This window comes from Drosophila persimilis, unplaced genomic scaffold (assembly GCF_003286085.1).
Source record: "Drosophila persimilis strain 14011-0111.01,24,50 unplaced genomic scaffold, DperRS2 tig00000000-arrow-pilon, whole genome shotgun sequence".
NCBI classification, from domain to species: Eukaryota; Metazoa; Arthropoda; class Insecta; order Diptera; family Drosophilidae; genus Drosophila; species Drosophila persimilis.
The window spans coordinates 4052854-4069322 of NW_020825288.1; the positions used below are offsets into that span (position 1 = coordinate 4052854).

Consider the following 16469-nt stretch of genomic DNA (forward strand, 5'->3'; position numbering starts at 1 on the left):
GTAGTATAATAATTGCGTCCTTTATTGAAGCATCATAAAATACAAATTAGTTTTGTAGGGCCATCTCGATTATGTTGTAAAGTAAGCAAAAAGTCAAAGGGGGTGTATATTAATTGATTGCAGGGACAATCACACACGGTCGAGGACTGTCGTCATTGGATGTACAATTTATTGGAAGCTCTAGGGCTCCGGGAGAGGTGGTCAGATGGATGGCGGCGGCGGTGGTGGCGGCTGTGACAGGCTCAAGGCTGGGGGTGGTGGGCCACAGGGCGGTGGTGGAGGCGGCGCATAGCCGCCCCCCCAGCCGCTGTAGCCACTACCCCACGGCGGCATGGGCGGTGCACTGGTGCCCGGTGGCGGCGGTATGAGCGGTGGCAATGTGCCTGGTATGGGTGGATTCATCGGCTCGGTGGCTGGTGGCGGCGGCTGCGGAGCGCTCATCCACGGCATCAAGGGTGGCGGCATTGGCGGCGTGGCCTGTGCACCGGGCGGGGCCGGAACATATGAGGACATCCCGTGATCCATGCCCATGCCAATGCCAAGGTCCATGCCCAGATTGTGCTGTTCCATGCCCCCCATGCCATGCTCCATTCCCATATTGTGCTCCATTCCCATACCATGCTCCATTCCCATTCCATGCTCATGCGCCGCCGCTCCCCATCCGCCCAGATCGCGCTGGTGATCACGGGACGAGGAGCTAGGTGGTGACTGGATGGCCTGCATCTGCGAGGGCTTCTTGTCAAAGATGCTGTAGCTCGCTCGATGCAGCTGAGGAGCGGCCGGTGGCTCTGGCTTGGCCGCTGACGGCGGTGGACCCTCGCCCAGCTCGGCCATCAGACTCATGTACTCCTCGTCAATCTTGGCCTGCGAATCCTCACAGGCCATGCCCGGGGCGCCCGAACCAGGTCGCTTGTTGCGACAGTCCTTGGTCAAGTGTCCGGTGCCGCCGCAGGAGGTGCACACAATGGTGTTGGTAATAATGGGCTTGTCGGGACACTGCCAAGACTTGTGGTCCGTGGATCCGCACGTGCAACGCAGTATGTCGTTCTCCCGCAACGTTCCATTGAGCTGGGCCAGCTCGCGGAGCTGCATGCGACGGAGATCGTTGTGCCCCTCCGGCACCTCAATGCCCTGACGTATTACATCCTTGATCTTGTCCACAGCCTTCCTCACCGCTTCCGGATTGGGAGCCGTAATGAACGCATGCAGCGGCTCATCTTCGCCCGGCAACGGTTGGCCATCCTTGCGTCCCACTTTGCCCTCCTTCACCGATCCCTTGCCGCGTATAATGATCTTGGCCCCCGTATCCTTCTCCATAGCCTTGAGCGTGTTGCCGCGCGGACCGATCAGCAGGCCCACGAAATTGATGTCTGGATGCTGTTCTTGCGGTATCAAGACCTTGTCGCTGACTCGGGTCACAGGCGGTCTGAAAAAACGATATAAGAAAAACCGATGCCAAAAGAAGATAGACGCTCGACTTACTTGTAATCCGCTGGCGGCTTGAACTCTGGATTCACGGCCTGCATCTTGACAATCAGCTGGTGACGCTGCTCCTCCAACCGCTTTCTGTAGCGGAATTCGCGTGTATTTAGGCGCTTGCCATCAGAACTGTAGATCGGCTCGGGCGATGGAGATCTGTGGGTGAGCAGAGCAGAAGAAAGGAGACGGTTCTGTTGAGACTGCACTGTTTCGACTATGCTAGAGGATTGATTCTTGGAGCTAGACTTAATGATCTTATCGTAATTACTACTAAGAATTAACGTTTATGTCGTATATATCGTATGCTGTAAGTTGCAAATCAGAATTCATTAATCAAGTGGTTTCATTAGCAAAGTTTTGATTAGCAGAAAGAGATTATTCGCTGGGGAATTGAGAAAAGAAGAATTTCGATTAATTCGTTCGATTCGGTTGCGGCCTATACGGATCGGATCGGATCAGATCGGATCTGGCTGGAGCTTCTGTAAAAGTTTCTCATGGATTTCTTTAGCAGAAATTCGAAATTCGCTTTGGTGGAAGAGAAAAAGAGTTGGAATTTATTATCATGTAGAGTTCTATTCCGATTTGTTGCCAGGCGCTTTTTGCTTACGATTTACATTTTGCTGCTGGGAATCGAATCAATCAGCCAATCAATCAACGATTTGATCGCTGTCTCTAAAATCGGAAAATCCCTTGAAGAGTTTCATTATTATCATTACACAAAAACATTTCAACAACAAAAATAGCTACAAAGGTTAGCCTCCTCCAAGCAGTCCCTCCTCTCTTGAACCTTCGGGATATACTAAATATTCACTCCTTCACCCGAAAAGTTAAAGGTTTTATAAGTTAAGTTCAACATTTAGCTAGCGTTCGCCGTGGCCTCCATTAATAGTTTCGAATTGTTTCGGGGGCTTTGCCACTCCGCAAGATGGGGTATCGATTGAGAGTGATATAACCCCTTAAATGATGTGAAATTTAGAATTTAATACTAGATAAATAGTGACTATGGATCTGATGTGTGAACACCCCCCAAATGCATCAAGTGCTACACTGAAACCTGTACAAATCATGTTAAGATTAGATCCCGGCGACGCATCCTTCCAGACAAGTAGACCCCTTGGCGGTGCTCTGATCGGGAAGGAAAGTGTTGCAAGTTCTTTGGCTTTCTGGTCGTGGGAGCATGGATAGAGAGATAGAAAGAGATAACAGTGTTCAAACCTTTCTTCCGGATTCTGTGTAATGCCCAGATCGCCGGTGCGCAGCTTGCGGCTGATCTCCTCAATTTGGAATTGAACTGTAAGTAAAAGGCGTTAGAAAAGAAGGAAGAAAATCGAGTGCAACCTCGACATTAGTAAACGTCAAATGCTGGATTATCTAGAGAAGAGGAAAGATATCGTATTAAGTGGGGATAAGGTATCTAGAGAGTGGCGCTTTTATCGCATTTGTGTATCCGTTCCTAAACTAACTGAAAATGCTGTGAGCGGTTACAAGCAAATTAATTGATTAATTGAGTTGGAGTTGGATTTGGGGTTGGGTTTTGATTAATCTCTGCAAGTATTATATGTATTCTAGCCGTTTTTGGAACACGTCGTTTCGTTTCGTATCGTTTGTGTGTGGCACGCCGGAATCCCCTTCAAAAAGAGAACGAGAGATTATTATAGTTCGCTCAATGCAATTTGTTGTGGATGTTTGACTCTTGTTTAGGTTGTGGTTTTACGCTCTCTCTGGCCAGCTGCACGTCCCCGTCTGCACGTCTTTGATTCGTGGATCGCTCTATCGACGACTATTCTGTTCTCTGCTCATCCTTAATTTGTTTTTGTCATTAGACTTAGAATCTAGTTACGCAGTGCTTACGAGCTAACTTAGTTTCGAAATGAGCTACGAAAATGAGCCGCTCGGAGGCAGCATGAAGGTTGGCTTTACCTAAGTAGGCCTCCTGCTGGGCGGGGTCCAGCGTGGAGGGCAGAATGGTGGGCATTCCCGGTATGAAAGTCTTGTCGTTCTCGGTGCCGCCCCATCGGGATTTGCGCTTGCGCTTCCGTTCCGCTGCGCTGTCAACTGCAGGATTCAGAAGTTACGAAAGTTATTCAATGATTCGAGAAACTTAAACTATGGGCACTTACATGGATTGTCCAGGGCACCATTGCTCATTGAGTCATTGCTGTTTTGATTGTTGAAGAACGAGGCGAATCCCTTGTTGCCACCCGCGTTGCCCATCAGCTCCTGCAGGGTCTGCGAGAGATCGAATCGCGATTCGCGCGGCTCCTCCCGAATCGTGTCCAGCGCGTGCTGCGGCCGGTCAAATAACGAGGGTATACGCGGTTCCTGCTCACGGTTCATCGAGCTGCGATTATTGGACGTGTCGAAGGGGTTCACATGGGTTCGCTCACGGCTGCCCCTCTCGCGACTGTTTCTCTGCTGATCCCTGCCGCCCCGATCATTCCTCCGCCGCTCGTAGCTGCGACTGCGTGACCGCCGCCGGTTACTCCGACCGAAGTCGTCGCGACCGCCACGAGAATTGCTACGCCTGGACCGCGAGTCACGGTCACGATCCCGCTTGCGATCGCTGCGATCACTTCGATCCCTGCTGCGGGAACGCTTCCGGCGTCTGTCGAAGTCCTCATTATTCCGGGACCGGCTTCGATTCGTCCGGGAATCGCGATCACGATCGCGCTCACGCTCCCTGTCACGATCGCGGTCCCGATCTCTGTCGCGTGGTTCGCGCTCCCTGTCGCGGCTATCCCGCCGGCGACTGTCTCGGTCCTTACTGTCCCGGTCCCTGTGCGAGGCAACGTGTTAGTTACATAACAACACAGCACGGCAAAATGTGGCCAACACTCACCTTCGCTTCTTGTCACGCTCCTTGTCCTTCTCCTTGTCGCGGCTGCGGTCTTTGGAACGGGAGCGCTCCTTATCACCGCCACGGCTGCTGCTGCCATTGGCTGCTGAGGATGACGCTCTGCCCGTCGCAGTCGAAAGTATATCTGGCGGCGGTGTGCTCATTTTTAGTCAAAAACCGACACGCTCTATAATTGGTTTAAGCAATTACCGCAAATTTATACAATTTCGAGCACAACTTATATTCTTATATTTATAATATATATATTTTTTTTTGCGGCGTTGCGTGGAAAAGAAGATGGCGTCCGGTGTGATTGTCGATTGGATATACGGTCTGACCCTCAGAAATATACTGAAATATACCGTATTTTTTTCAAAATATACCGTATATATACTATGGAATTTTTAAAGTTCCATCATGCATATTCCTCGATTTGTATATTACGGATATTACTGCCTAGTTAGAACCCTCAGACCTGCCCGCATAATTTTATTCGATTAAGTTTCACTGTATACTTTAAACAAAAAGTGTCCGCTTTTTGGAGCTGCAGAATGCCATAAAAGTACTGTACGGCGTTTTATGCTGTCACGACTTTGATAAAATCACTCTTTTCATACATAAACAACACTTCAAACTTTGGCCACACTAAAAAGTGAATCAGAATGAAATTAACGAAATAATTTGCCCAAAACGGTACAAAAGATATTAATTATAGCAATTTCGACTCTGAATATCGGGCCCAAACTCTCTCCGCTTGTGTAAGGTGCCCGCTAAAGACCTGCAGCCATTGTGTGTGCCCCGGGGAAGCAAGTGTAAAGTGGACAACTCCCTAATTTTGAGAGCATCGCATCAGTAGCATCACATCACAGACATGTCCTCGCTCTCCGCGTCCGCGGAAAACGTATCCACGCTCGGGATCGGCGGTGGCCACGACTCCAACTCACATCTCGGTTCGGATGGAGGCTCCAGCATGTGCCTGGAGCTGGCCTTGGAGGGGGAGCGCCTCTGCAAGGCGGGTGACTGTCGGGCAGGCGTGGCCTTCTTTCAGGCCGCCATTCAGGCGGGCACCGAGGATCTTCGCACCTTATCAGCCATCTACTCGCAGCTAGGCAACGCCTACTTCTACCTGGGCGACTACTCCAAGGCCATGCAGTACCACAAGCACGACCTGACGCTGGCCAAATCCATGAACGACAAACTGGGCGAGGCCAAGTCGTCCGGGAATCTCGGCAACACCCTGAAGGTGATGGGCCGCTTCGACGAGGCGGCAATATGTTGTGAGCGACACCTGACCCTCGCCCGTCAGCTGGGCGACCGCCTCTCCGAGGGAAGAGCCCTCTACAATCTAGGCAACGTCTACCACGCCAAGGGCAAGCACATGGGACAGCGGAATCCTGGAAAGTTCGGCGAGGATGTGAAGGAGGCCCTGGCCAAGGCCGTGGAGTTCTACCAGGAGAACCTCAAGCTAATGCGCGATCTGGGAGATCGCGGTGCCCAGGGCAGGGCGTGCGGGAATTTGGGGAACACCTACTACCTCCTCGGCGACTTTCAGGCGGCCATCGAGCATCACCAGGAGCGGCTGCGCATCGCCAGAGAGTTTGGCGATCGGGCGGCCGAGCGCAGGGCCAACAGCAACCTGGGCAACTCTCACATCTTCCTGGGGCAATTCGAGGACGCCGCCGAGCACTATCGTCGCACCCTGGCCCTGGCCGTAGAGCTAGGCGAACGCGAGGTGGAGGCCCAGTCATGCTATAGTCTCGGGAACACCTACACCCTGCTCCACGAATTCAACACAGCCGTGGAGTTCCACAATCGACATTTGGCCATTGCCCAGGAGCTGGGCGATCGCATTGGCGAGGCCCGCGCCTGCTGGTCCCTGGGCAATGCCCACTCTGCCATGGGCAACAATGAGCGATCGCTGCAGTATGCCGAATCGCATCTACAGTTGGCCAAAGAGCTGCACGACCCCGTGGGCGAGAGCACGGCTCGTGTAAACATCTCAGATTTGCGCAAGCTTCTGGGCCTCCCAGAAACCGAGCGAAGTCCCACAGAGGATGAGCGTTCGAGTGCCTCGGATCACTCACATCAGTCGGACGGATCAGAGAACTCGCAGGGGCGAATGGTGAGTGGGAAAAAAAAGGTGATAAGCTTTCCTTAAACACGATTTGACCTTCCTCTTCAGATACGCGTGCGTCGCCAGAGCATGGAGCAATTGGATCTGATTAAAATCACGCCGGATGGCAAGCGCTTGCACGAGGAGAAGCAGAGGGCAGCGTCTGCTGCCAACAAGAATACAAAGGCCAAAGACGATGACTTCTTCGAGATGTTATCGCGATCACAGTCGAAGCGCATGGACGACCAGCGCTGCTCAATCAAGATCAATCCAAATGGTCCGCCTGTGGCTGGAGCTGCCACAGGAGGAGCCACGCGAAAGCCGCTGGTGCAGCAGAATTCTCTGTTTGTGGACCCCACGAATCTGCCTGGCCTGAAGTCGCCATCATCGGGCAATGCAAGTGCCATGGCCCATCCGCCGCTGACCAGGAGCGCCACCACCGCGGCGCAGCCGGATGAGGCTTTCCTCGACATGCTGATGCGCTGCCAGGGCTCAAGGCTGGAGGAGCAGCGCTCGGAATTGCCGCGTCCAAATGTGACAATGGATGCGGAGGCACCACAGCCGCAGGCCCCCGAGGCCGGTGGACAGGCCGGACGTGGGGCCACGGTGCCCGATGAGGACTTCTTCTCGCTGATCATGAAGGTGCAGAGCGGACGCATGGAGGATCAGCGGGCATCGATACCGTTCGGCGGCTTCCGGAATGCGAACAACAACCAAAACAACAATCGGAACAACAATGGAGCAGCCGGCGGAGCTGCCAAGTAGGCATCCCAGGCGAAGTAAATGAAGTGGAGATGATGTCCAGAAAAGTCCAAAATCCAAAAACTCAATCCTATCAGTCCATCCCTGGCAGCAGCAGCTCCTTCTGATTCCGGATTTCTGATTCCTGATTCATTTGTTATACGTACATTTTACATTTTACGGCCAAATTTCTGCGTCATTATTGTGGGGCACTGGGCCGCTAACCCTTTTGTTCTTTTATAAGATTTATACACAAAAAAAACAAACAAACCATTTATTTATGATGAATAGCAACTAACAAAAGTAACCAAATATTAGAGTGAAAAATCGAGAGAAAACTTCCGGGCAATGCCCCACCCATCCATCAATCATTCGACCACTCATTCATCCCAAAGTTTAGCGATGATATTGCACACAATACGTTACAATACAATACACGAGTTTTACGATATTAAAAATGTTTGAATTGCATGCAAAAACAAAGAAAAAAACTCTATATAGCTTAAGCCGCGCAACAGTAAAAAGTATTCCCGATTTGCTCAATATTGTTGATGGAAACCGAAGTCTTCTTGGGTAGAACATTACACTTTCTAACATTCACAGTCTAACTCTTAAGTTTTACTCTTAATCAAAACGATCTACACAAATAAGCAATGCATTTTTCTAAAAGAGAAAACCACAAACTAATCAAAAGAACTTTCCAATTGTAACCCCATGAGTATTGCATTTTTCTATCCGAGAGGAGAGCTCTTACAATTTTTTTAGAATATTAACTAACAAAAAAAAAACAAAGAGAGAGAATAAGAGCTGTTCAGGTTTCTCTTTATGGCCTGGCGCTTGTGGTTTAGCATAAAGCTACGATATTGATATATAATATACACATACTACACACATATACGACATACATATGAAGAACAGATTAAATATACCTATAGTTACTCACACACACACAATTATACAAATGCGAAATGCAAAACAAAACTGAGTTCGAATTGCACGAGAAATGAAGCCAAAATTGAATTGAATATGGATTAAAGTTGTACGAAAGATAGACGTACGTTTCATGAAGCTAATCACCGTAATGATAACGATCATCGATCATTATCCGATTATACAAATACGAGTACGCGGAATGTGTATTATTAAACATTAAAAATCAAAACTTGTTTGCTGACAACTAGAAGGGTTTCCTTTTAGAAGGGGGTTTATGGGTTCATGGAACTAAGAGTTTCCTAATTTTTAGAATCAATCGATGTATTGCCTAAGGCTTTATGGAGCTCTAAGTCAACTAGGATTAATTATTTCTACACAGAATAAGATACATTCGTGTTGTACATATATGTCTCTAGTTCTCTCATTTTTCTCTCACTTAGATACACAGTTCCTTCATTGTTTTAAAGATGGAAGAATTCAATTACAAGCTATAATTTTTCTTAATTTTGTAATAGAGGCTTCCTTCATAACATCCTTTTTTCAAGAATTTATGAACTAGTCCTTTAACTAATTTTAAAATTAATAAGATGTTTCTTCCTCCACGCTTTCCTCAGAATGGGATCAATTTCGCGACTGTTTCCGTCTGTTTTATGGGTTTTAATAAGTATCGCTGATCCATCCTTAATTTAACTTTGTTAATGAAGCATAGCCACAGGAATATTTCATTGAAATGTGAAAGAGTAGATAATTACTAGTAGAAATGTATCTGCATTATCTTATCCATCAAATTTGAATACAAAAATATGTTCGATTTTAAAGCTTTATTCATAAATTAATCGTCTTAGGGTTCTAGAACATATTCGATAAGTTAGCGATAGTGGGGGCTACCCGTTTGGCTTAGTCGCGGGGCAGAATGAAAGAAAATCTAACCCGCCCTAAAGGTAAATCCTAAGCTCTGATCTCTGTTACTTTTATGTACAAATTGATTTAGATATAGATCTAGATGTAGATGTATCTTAACAACCAACAAGAGCCTAGCAGCCCTACGCCTTGGCCCCCTTAATACTCTCCATGCCATGGGGTTCCATCCCGCTGGCCGCCAGCACAAATATGGGGGCCGAGTAGTCCACAGCCTTGTCGCCGTGCGGATAGGAGGAGTGCATCGCTTTGCTGCTCCTGCCACGCTTCAGCATCACATAGACGACGAACACGCTGACCAGGAAGGCGGAGCTGGTGGCCATGATGAACAGCACCAGCTGGATGGACTCGTCTTGGGCGGTGGCTGCCTGGGCCACGGCCGGAGCAGCACTGCGGTGCACAAAGTGCGAACGCGTCAGATCCGGCCGGAAGTGGCCGCCAGCCAAATGGAACTCGCCCGCCGTGATGGCCGATTCGATGGCAAAGGCCAGATCCACCTTGGACTCGTTGTGCAGCTCGAAGCGCACGATGGCGGAGCCATCGAAGTTCTCCTGGACGCGGAGATTCTCCACGGCTTCGCCCAGCAGCTGCTGCAGTTCCATGCGAATGGTGTCGTAGGCATTCCTCACACTCCGCCCGCTGCTGTTGGTCATGTGCAGCTCGATGGACACCGCCTCGATGGGCACATGGGTGCACCGTCGATCGCCGACCCCAAAGACATGGGTGGCCTGCAGCTGATTGCCGGCCGCATCGACGCACCAGCAGCTGCGTCCGTTGCACTGCAGCGGCCGGAAGGCGCCCGCCTCGTCACAGCTCACGGGAAAGGTGGCCGTGTTGGCCAGAGCCCGGCAGCGGGTGGTCTTCAGCTGCATGGGCTTCAGGGCGGGCTGCTCCACGGACAGCTGCGAGTCGAGCAGGGAATTGGCCAACTCCAGGACTCGTTCAGTGACACTGGACTCGGCCGCACTGGCCGTCGAGGCTGGCAGTATCTTGGCTTCCAGCTCCTCAAAGTCGAGATCCTCGCTGGCCACATCATTGAGCTGGGTCAGTTGTCCAATCAGCTGCTCCATGAGCGGATCACCCATGTCAAAGTTCTTGCGATTGCGTGCCTGGCGGCTATTGCAGATGGGTTCGATCTCTCGGGTGAGAGTGCCCTTCAGTGGGGCTCCCTTCTTGTCCGCACACCAGCAAACGCCATACGGGCTGGCAGCAGTCTCCTCCTCCACCACGGTTATGCTGCTGCTGGCAAAAGCGCGACTCACGATCTCCGTTTGGGGCGGTCTAATGGCTGATGGCTGCGGCTGTTTGCCCAAACATTGGACGGGGCTCCAGTGGCCTGTGATGGGATCGCAACGGGGCTGGAACCACACCGAAGAGTGTCCAGTGCGCTGGGCAGCCAGGCTGTTCTTCAGCTTCAGGCGTTCGCATTGGGTAAGAACTGAAACAGAGAGAATACCATTGGAATTATTCCGGCAATATTTGCAGAGAAAGGATTGCCCTACCTGGACAAACCGAATTGCAGGCGAGCTCATTGTGGAATAGATTCTTTGTCTGACAGGCTGGCGCCTCTGCATCGATAGTCACGGCCACACATTTGTTGACCTTCGGACTGAATCGATAGCGCGTGCTGTTCCTCGTCGACGTGCTGCTGGAGAGGCACACGCTGTCCATCGATTCAAAGCAGACGTCGCGCGTCTTGGAGCAGCAGACACCGCGATTGCTCACGGGATTCAACTGACACGAGTGGGTGGTGGGACAGGCCTCGTGCTCGTTGTGGGGTCCGCAGCTCACATCCAGGTCGCCCTGCTGCAGCGGAGACCCCTCCGGGCAGACGGAGGCACGGCGCGGCACACAGATGGGCATCTTGGGGCAGGGACTGTCCACGCACTCGACGCTGATCAGCTGGCACTCCTCGTCGCTGGCGCAGCTCACCTCGTCGCAGAAGCTGCGGCACTGGCAGGTGGCACAGCCCTGGGCATCCACCTGGTAGCCGCTCTCGCAGGTGAGGCTGCACTTGGGACTCAGTGGGGCACAGGCGAAGCTGGAGTTCACCTGGCAGGCCGGTGTCGCCGGAGATTTCACTCTGGTGCCGGGCATAGCCCCTCCCTGTTCATCCACGCACCAGCAGTGGCCGTCGGGGGAGCACTGGACCTGCTCCCACTTGCCACTCTTCAGATCGCACTGTGCCACGGACATCTGGCGGGCGGGTATCCCTAGCTCTGAGCTCTGATGCAGCTGGATGCCCTGCAGGTGCTGGCAGGCGGTCTTAAGCTGCGGCTCCACGCACTGCGTGCCACAGCCGTTGGAGCAGCAGCGACGCGATCCCTCGCAGTGGGCATCGGTGCGGCATTCATAGGCACACGTATTGGCATCCAGATTATCGGGTCCCGGTGGCACCAGGTACGGGCACTGACCGGGTTTCCTGGGCAGACAGGCAGGCACCGGGGGACAGTACTCGCCCTCGCAGCTTACGTCCACGATGCGGCACTCCTTGCCCTGACCACAGCTGACGTTCTCGCAGGGATCGCGGCACTGGCAGGCCGGACAGCGGGTGTCCGGATCCAAAGCGAACCCGTACTCGCAGCCCATGCGGCAGGTGAGATCCAGGCAGTCCAGTTCCTCGCGCAGCTGCTGGCAGGTGTCGTCGCTGACATTGAATCCCCTCGAGCGGGGTATCTCCGTGCCAAAGCTGTCCACGCACCAGCACTGCTCCACCTCCATTTCGACGAGATCATCCTCGGACTCTAGCGGTCGCTTGGCGGCCGAGGCCACCTTCTTGAACTCCGTTTCGAACAGCTGTCCGAGTCCCTGCTGCCGGTCGGCCCCCACATCGATGACCTTGGCACTGCGGCCCATCACGGGAGCCGCCACCTGCACTTTGAGGGCACTATCATCCACGCGGTACAGCTTCAGTACAGCCTCTGCATCGCGACGGGTCCGCTTGGAGGCGGTGGCCAGGAGCATTCTCATGCGGCGGATGGTGTTCTCCTCGAGGATCTTGCGCTGCTCGGCTCTGGTCACACGGATCGTTCGCAGCTGGCACTGGCGTCCCCTATAGTCGCCATCGTCGTTGCAGCGCGGCGATGGAACAGCCAGCTGCATGCCCTCCTCGGTGCCCTCCATGCGCTCCGAGAAGTCCCGAAGATATTCGCACACTTCAAAGAAGGAAACCAATATGAGATTTATCTTCTTTAGAGGTTGGGGATATACTTACTGCTTTGCTGACGAGCTCCTGCTGCATCGTCTGGGGCTGTGGTCTGTTCCGGCAGCGGACAGCAGACGCTCTCCGTCTCTCGATGGAGCTTCGTGCACTTGTACTCCGCCGGACACATGATGCGGTTGCTCATCGCACGACCCTGCTTCGTCAGCGCCTCGGGCTCTGGCTCGAAGAAGGCCGTGGGCTGGAAGCTGCGTCCCTGACGCTGCTCCTCTTCGAAGCAGTACATCACCTCGCCCGTGGCCGTATCGGACAAGGGCGTGCCCACATCACAGGGATTGGAGTAGGCCAGATCGGGTTTGCACACAGGCCAGGAGGCGCACAGGGAGGACCCGGACTCGCAGAGCGGATCGGTGGCCACCTCGCAGTGGGAGCCCATGGAGCACTTGAAGCCCTCGCAGGGCTCTGAGCATTCGCACGTGGGACACCCGTTGTGATCGTTCTACGGGGGAGAGAAGAGGGAGAGTCGGTGTCAGGAATGGGTTTGGGGAAATGCATCCCTTGCTCACCTTGAAGCCGTATTCGCAGACTGCCGCACAGATGTTGGTGTCGCACTGCTCCATCTGGAAGCTCCTCGCGTAGGATCTACTGATCATATTCTCCCAACCATCGCAATTCACATTCATGGCCGCTCCCATGGTCTCCTTGATCTTGTGACCCGTGCGTGGATCCACGCACCAGCAGACAAGGCCGTTCCGCGAGCACTGTCTCGGGGAGAACTGTCCGCCGGGGCCATTACAATCGGGCACATAACCACGGCCCTCGCGCTCGTTGATCGAGAGGATGTCGGCAAGGGCCTTGGCCTGGTGGCAGCCTGTCACATTTCCGGGCTGCTGGCAATTGAATTGGCATCCCTTGGTGAAGCAGCACTTCTCCAGGTTGCGGCACTCCAGATCGTGGCTGCACGGCGATCCACACATGTAGCCTGTCCTTTCCGTGTACTTTGTTTGGTCCGGAGCCGGACAGAGGCCGGGTTTCTGGAAGGTCAAGGCACTCGGACAGCACACGCCGTAGTCGTTGCCCGACTCCACCATGCACTGGTAGAGCGGTGGACACTGGGGCTTGCCCGAATCCACTCCACAGAGGAAGGGCCTCACACTGTCATCGATGGAGAGGGGGAGTCCGGCGGGACAGTAGTTGGCCAAAGAGCGGGCCTTCTTGCACGTGGGAAGCGGCGGACACGGCTCGGATTTGCATTGCACTTCCTGCAGCTGACATGTTTGTCCGTTGGGGCACTCCAGGCCATCACACGGGTCCCGACAGCGGCACACGGAGCAGCCGGTCTCCAGATCCCTGGCGAATCCGGACGGACAGAACATGCGACACGCGGAGGCCGTGCAATTCTCCGGCTCGGCACAGCGGACACCCGATCGCGTCTCATTCCTACTGCCGGGCAACTCCACGCCGTACTCATCGATGCACCAGCAATCCTCTCCAGCCCGCTCATTGCTGCACTGAATCGTATCAAAGTCTCCGTTCTTCTGGCAGCGTGGTATCCGTACGGATGATGCCCCCACCGGCTGCAGGGCCTTGGCGCGGCGCGTCTCCGATCTCCTCAGATGCTGGCAGGCCGTAAGATTCGCTGTGAAAAACGAAGAAGAAAGGGAGAAGGGTTTTTTGACATACTTTCGTGTTATTCAACTGCCAAAACCCAAACCACGGAGTCACGACAATTTCACTTTTTATTTCTTTGCGTGACGCGTGCGCGAAACCACATGAAAAAAATATAAAAAAAAACAAAACCTCAAAGAAACCTCATAAAAAAACTGCAAAATTGAAATTAATTATACAAAATGAAATTGAACGACGGCGGCATTGCTCGAATTGTTGCTATTTTTGATACCCTTTCAGAGGGTATCTTCTGTTCGTAGAAGATGTTTGGAAAGCACAAACAAAACAATCCTTCTTTCCGAAAGATAATCGAATCTAAAGAAGAAGAAGAATCTAAGAATTTTAGATATCAGAATATCCATTATTATTCGACTGCCATGGGAATAATCGGTCGAAAAATGCGAGTTTATAAGCCATCCAAGATCTACAAATTGCTGTCTTATAATTATTTATGATACTTAGATTAATAATAACCGATTAGAACGCAATATCTAATTATGCATACATCTGCCGATCGGTAAAAAAAAAACGAAAGTCTATGAGGAAAACGTCTCCGATATTCCACACAGAATTCCATGTAGGCTCATAGCGGAGTCAACTGTTGATCAAACTCGTGTCAGATATCTCTAGGGTATTTGGGGTATCAAACGCTTCGCCATACGAAGTTTGCCTTCCCTTCTTGTTGCTGTTTTAATTGTTGCTTTTGTAGTTTCATTTTTGTGGCTCGTCTCAGGGCCAGAAGCGGCATAGCTTCGCGTTTAGTATGCGAGCAGCGAGGTGAAGAGAGCTACGAATAGAGAGGAGGAGGTCAGAGGAGAGCTCAGGTGAGCAGGGGGAGGGTGAAGCTCTGTTGAGGACAGGTTGATCGCCTGTGTCCACGAGGCGTATAAGCAATTCGCTTCAAATGGCATTCGGATTGGGTTGTTTGGATGCTACGAACATTCTGCACCATAAGAGGCAGGCAGCCTCAAGCCTCAAGCCCCATTGTCTCTCTGGTCTCTGCCCAGTGAGCGATTACGCAATTAAAGTGGGTATTATCCACCCCCATTACCCCCTCCCCCTCCATGCAACACTGCCTTTGGGGTTGCGACAGAGACAGACCCATTAATGTTGCGTCAATGGTGGCCTGGTCACTTCCTATGCACTTTCAATACGAAAATACATTTGAAGGCATCTTATGCAATTGTCGAATGCATTAAGCGGCATACTTCCTATATCTAAACCTGTAGCAATCTATAGCCATAGGTATCTAAGAGTGCATATGCCATAGGTCCTCTTAATCGCTCAACTTTGAGGAGATTTGTTTCCTCTTCCACGAATGTGTACAGAAATCATTTAAGAGGTATATCTCTGTGAGAAATTTGAGGGTATTACATATGTTTAAGTACAACCCAGACAGGGCTCTGCGGTAATTTCTGTTTAATCAGAGATTTCTTTTCATTTTCGAAGCGCACATCCGGCTTGCTTCGGATCTTCCATCTGCCGAAAGTCGCATCTTTTTTTGTGGGTTTTGTTGTCTTTCTTTTTTTTCTGGAAATTTCGCTAGAAATTGAATGAAAGTTTTATTTTTTTGGCAGCACCTCTCGTACCCATGTCCGGCCATCAATTTGGAGTCAAAAAAAAAAAAGTAAAATGAAAATGTTTTTCATGAATGAAAAGCAACAAAACAAAAGCCAAAGGCAATTAAAGCTGGCGTTCGGCATTCGGTCTATGATGAAAATAATCAAAGCGACAAAAACAACGGTCCCCAAGAGAGCTCTAGAGCAGATGGACAGACGGAGGGACGTACGTCTTTTATTCTCACCATTAAGCCAGAAATCAAGTTTGTCGCTTGAGTCTTTCGTTTGGGTTTCCGTTTGGCAGGAAAAAAAACAAGAATCAAGGCAGACAGAAGCGTAACGAAAACGAAATCAAAGACAAAAAAAACTGGCACTTATGTGGCAGTGCCCCCTGTACGTACTCGGAGCTCCACTTCATGCGGGTTGCGGTCTGGCGTCTGTGGTCTGTGTGCCCTAGCCTGACCGACTGACACACTGTTTTGCAGCAGCAGCTGCTGTAGGAGCCGCAGAACCCGAGTTTCTTTTCGCCTTTGTTTCCCTTTTGCTCTAGACCAGAGTCTTAACGGTTTTTGGCGTACCGAGTACGTGAGTGCTTTAGGCCTGGTCTCTAAGCACTTTTTAATGATGCCATGGCGTGCTATATTTAGCACCTACTTTAATGCCTGAGCTCTACACGAATTTCCCCCTCACTCCACCCGTGTGTGGGCTAATGATGCATCTGCAACATTCGCAAAAACCACACTGCAAAAAGAGTTCAATGACTGGAGACTGATGATTCTGGGCCGCCTCTCCTCCCGAAAAAGAACAAGTCGTTGACTCCACCAAAAATTCCCCCTGGAGAGGGAGAAAGAGAATACTCACCATTTGTCCGCTTGGCTGCTGCGGGTGTGACGGGCAGGAGGACCAAAAGCGTTGCAAGCAGCAGGCAGCAGGAGAAGAGTTTCAGCCAACGTTGATCATAGTGCGCCATATTCAGGCATCCACAAAAAAAAAAGTTGCCAAAAAAATACAAGAGATTTCCTGTTTTCGGTTGTGCGTGTGTGTGGCAGCTGCAGCATGAAA

At 51.4% G+C, this 16469-nt stretch overlaps 3 protein-coding genes across 5 annotated transcripts; 1 reads left to right on the forward strand and 2 right to left on the reverse strand.

Annotated features, from left to right (window-relative positions):
* Position 1: 1 nt before the first annotated feature.
* Positions 2–4529, reverse strand: LOC113565078 (splicing factor 1). 3 transcript variants are annotated; one of them, XM_026985504.1, is made up of 6 exons: positions 4319–4527; positions 3600–4255; positions 3400–3534; positions 2695–2770; positions 1483–1635; positions 2–1426 (listed from the first exon to the last, which is right to left on the reverse strand). In XM_026985504.1, exons 1-6 carry the CDS (start codon positions 4477–4479, stop codon positions 202–204), a joined length of 2406 nt encoding a protein of 801 aa, XP_026841305.1. In that variant the 5' UTR covers positions 4480–4527; the 3' UTR covers positions 2–201. The 3 variants fall into 3 exon arrangements, with proteins under 3 accessions (XP_026841305.1, XP_026841307.1, XP_026841311.1); XM_026985506.1 differs by lacking the exons at positions 2695–2770; positions 4319–4527 and having other exon boundaries at positions 3600–3666; XM_026985510.1 differs by lacking the exons at positions 2–1426; positions 2695–2770 and having other exon boundaries at positions 1521–1635; positions 4319–4529.
* A 480-nt stretch (positions 4530–5009) lies between these two features.
* Positions 5010–7357, forward strand: LOC6595126 (G-protein-signaling modulator 2). The gene is made up of 2 exons (XM_002020021.2): positions 5010–6437; positions 6498–7357. Exons 1-2 carry the CDS (start codon positions 5187–5189, stop codon positions 7191–7193), a joined length of 1947 nt encoding a protein of 648 aa, XP_002020057.1. The 5' UTR covers positions 5010–5186; the 3' UTR covers positions 7194–7357.
* Positions 7358–8926: 1569 nt separating this feature from the next.
* Positions 8927–16377, reverse strand: LOC6595125. The gene is made up of 5 exons (XM_026991231.1): positions 16269–16377; positions 12747–13819; positions 12235–12679; positions 10523–12175; positions 8927–10458 (listed from the first exon to the last, which is right to left on the reverse strand). The coding sequence occupies exons 1-5, from the start codon at positions 16375–16377 to the stop codon at positions 9146–9148; spliced, it is 4593 nt and encodes a 1530-aa protein (XP_026847032.1). The 3' UTR covers positions 8927–9145.
* Between the last annotated feature and the right edge of the window lie 92 nt (positions 16378–16469).

Excerpts from the sequence above, each read along its gene's own strand:
- LOC113565078 (XM_026985504.1), bottom strand. The coding sequence starts at position 4,479 with ATGAGCACACCGCCGCCAGATATACTTTCGACTGCGACGGGCAGAGCG. Across the intron at positions 4,256-4,318 it reads GAGCGTGACAAGAAGCGAAG|GGACCGGGACAGTAAGGACC; the intron begins GTGAGTGTTGGC and ends TGCCTCGCACAG. Across the intron at positions 2,771-3,399 it reads CCAGCAGGAGGCCTACTTAG|TTCAATTCCAAATTGAGGAG; the intron begins GTAAAGCCAACC and ends TTTTACTTACAG.
- LOC6595126 (XM_002020021.2), top strand. The coding sequence starts at position 5,187 with ATGTCCTCGCTCTCCGCGTCCGCGGAAAACGTATCCACGCTCGGGATC. Across the intron at positions 6,438-6,497 it reads AGAACTCGCAGGGGCGAATG|ATACGCGTGCGTCGCCAGAG; the intron begins GTGAGTGGGAAA and ends CTTCCTCTTCAG.
- LOC6595125 (XM_026991231.1), bottom strand. The coding sequence starts at position 16,377 with ATGGCGCACTATGATCAACGTTGGCTGAAACTCTTCTCCTGCTGCCTG. Across the intron at positions 13,820-16,268 it reads AGCAGCCAAGCGGACAAATG|CGAATCTTACGGCCTGCCAG; the intron begins GTGAGTATTCTC and ends CGTTTTTCACAG. Across the intron at positions 12,176-12,234 it reads AGGAGCTCGTCAGCAAAGCA|TGTGCGAATATCTTCGGGAC; the intron begins GTAAGTATATCC and ends CCTTCTTTGAAG.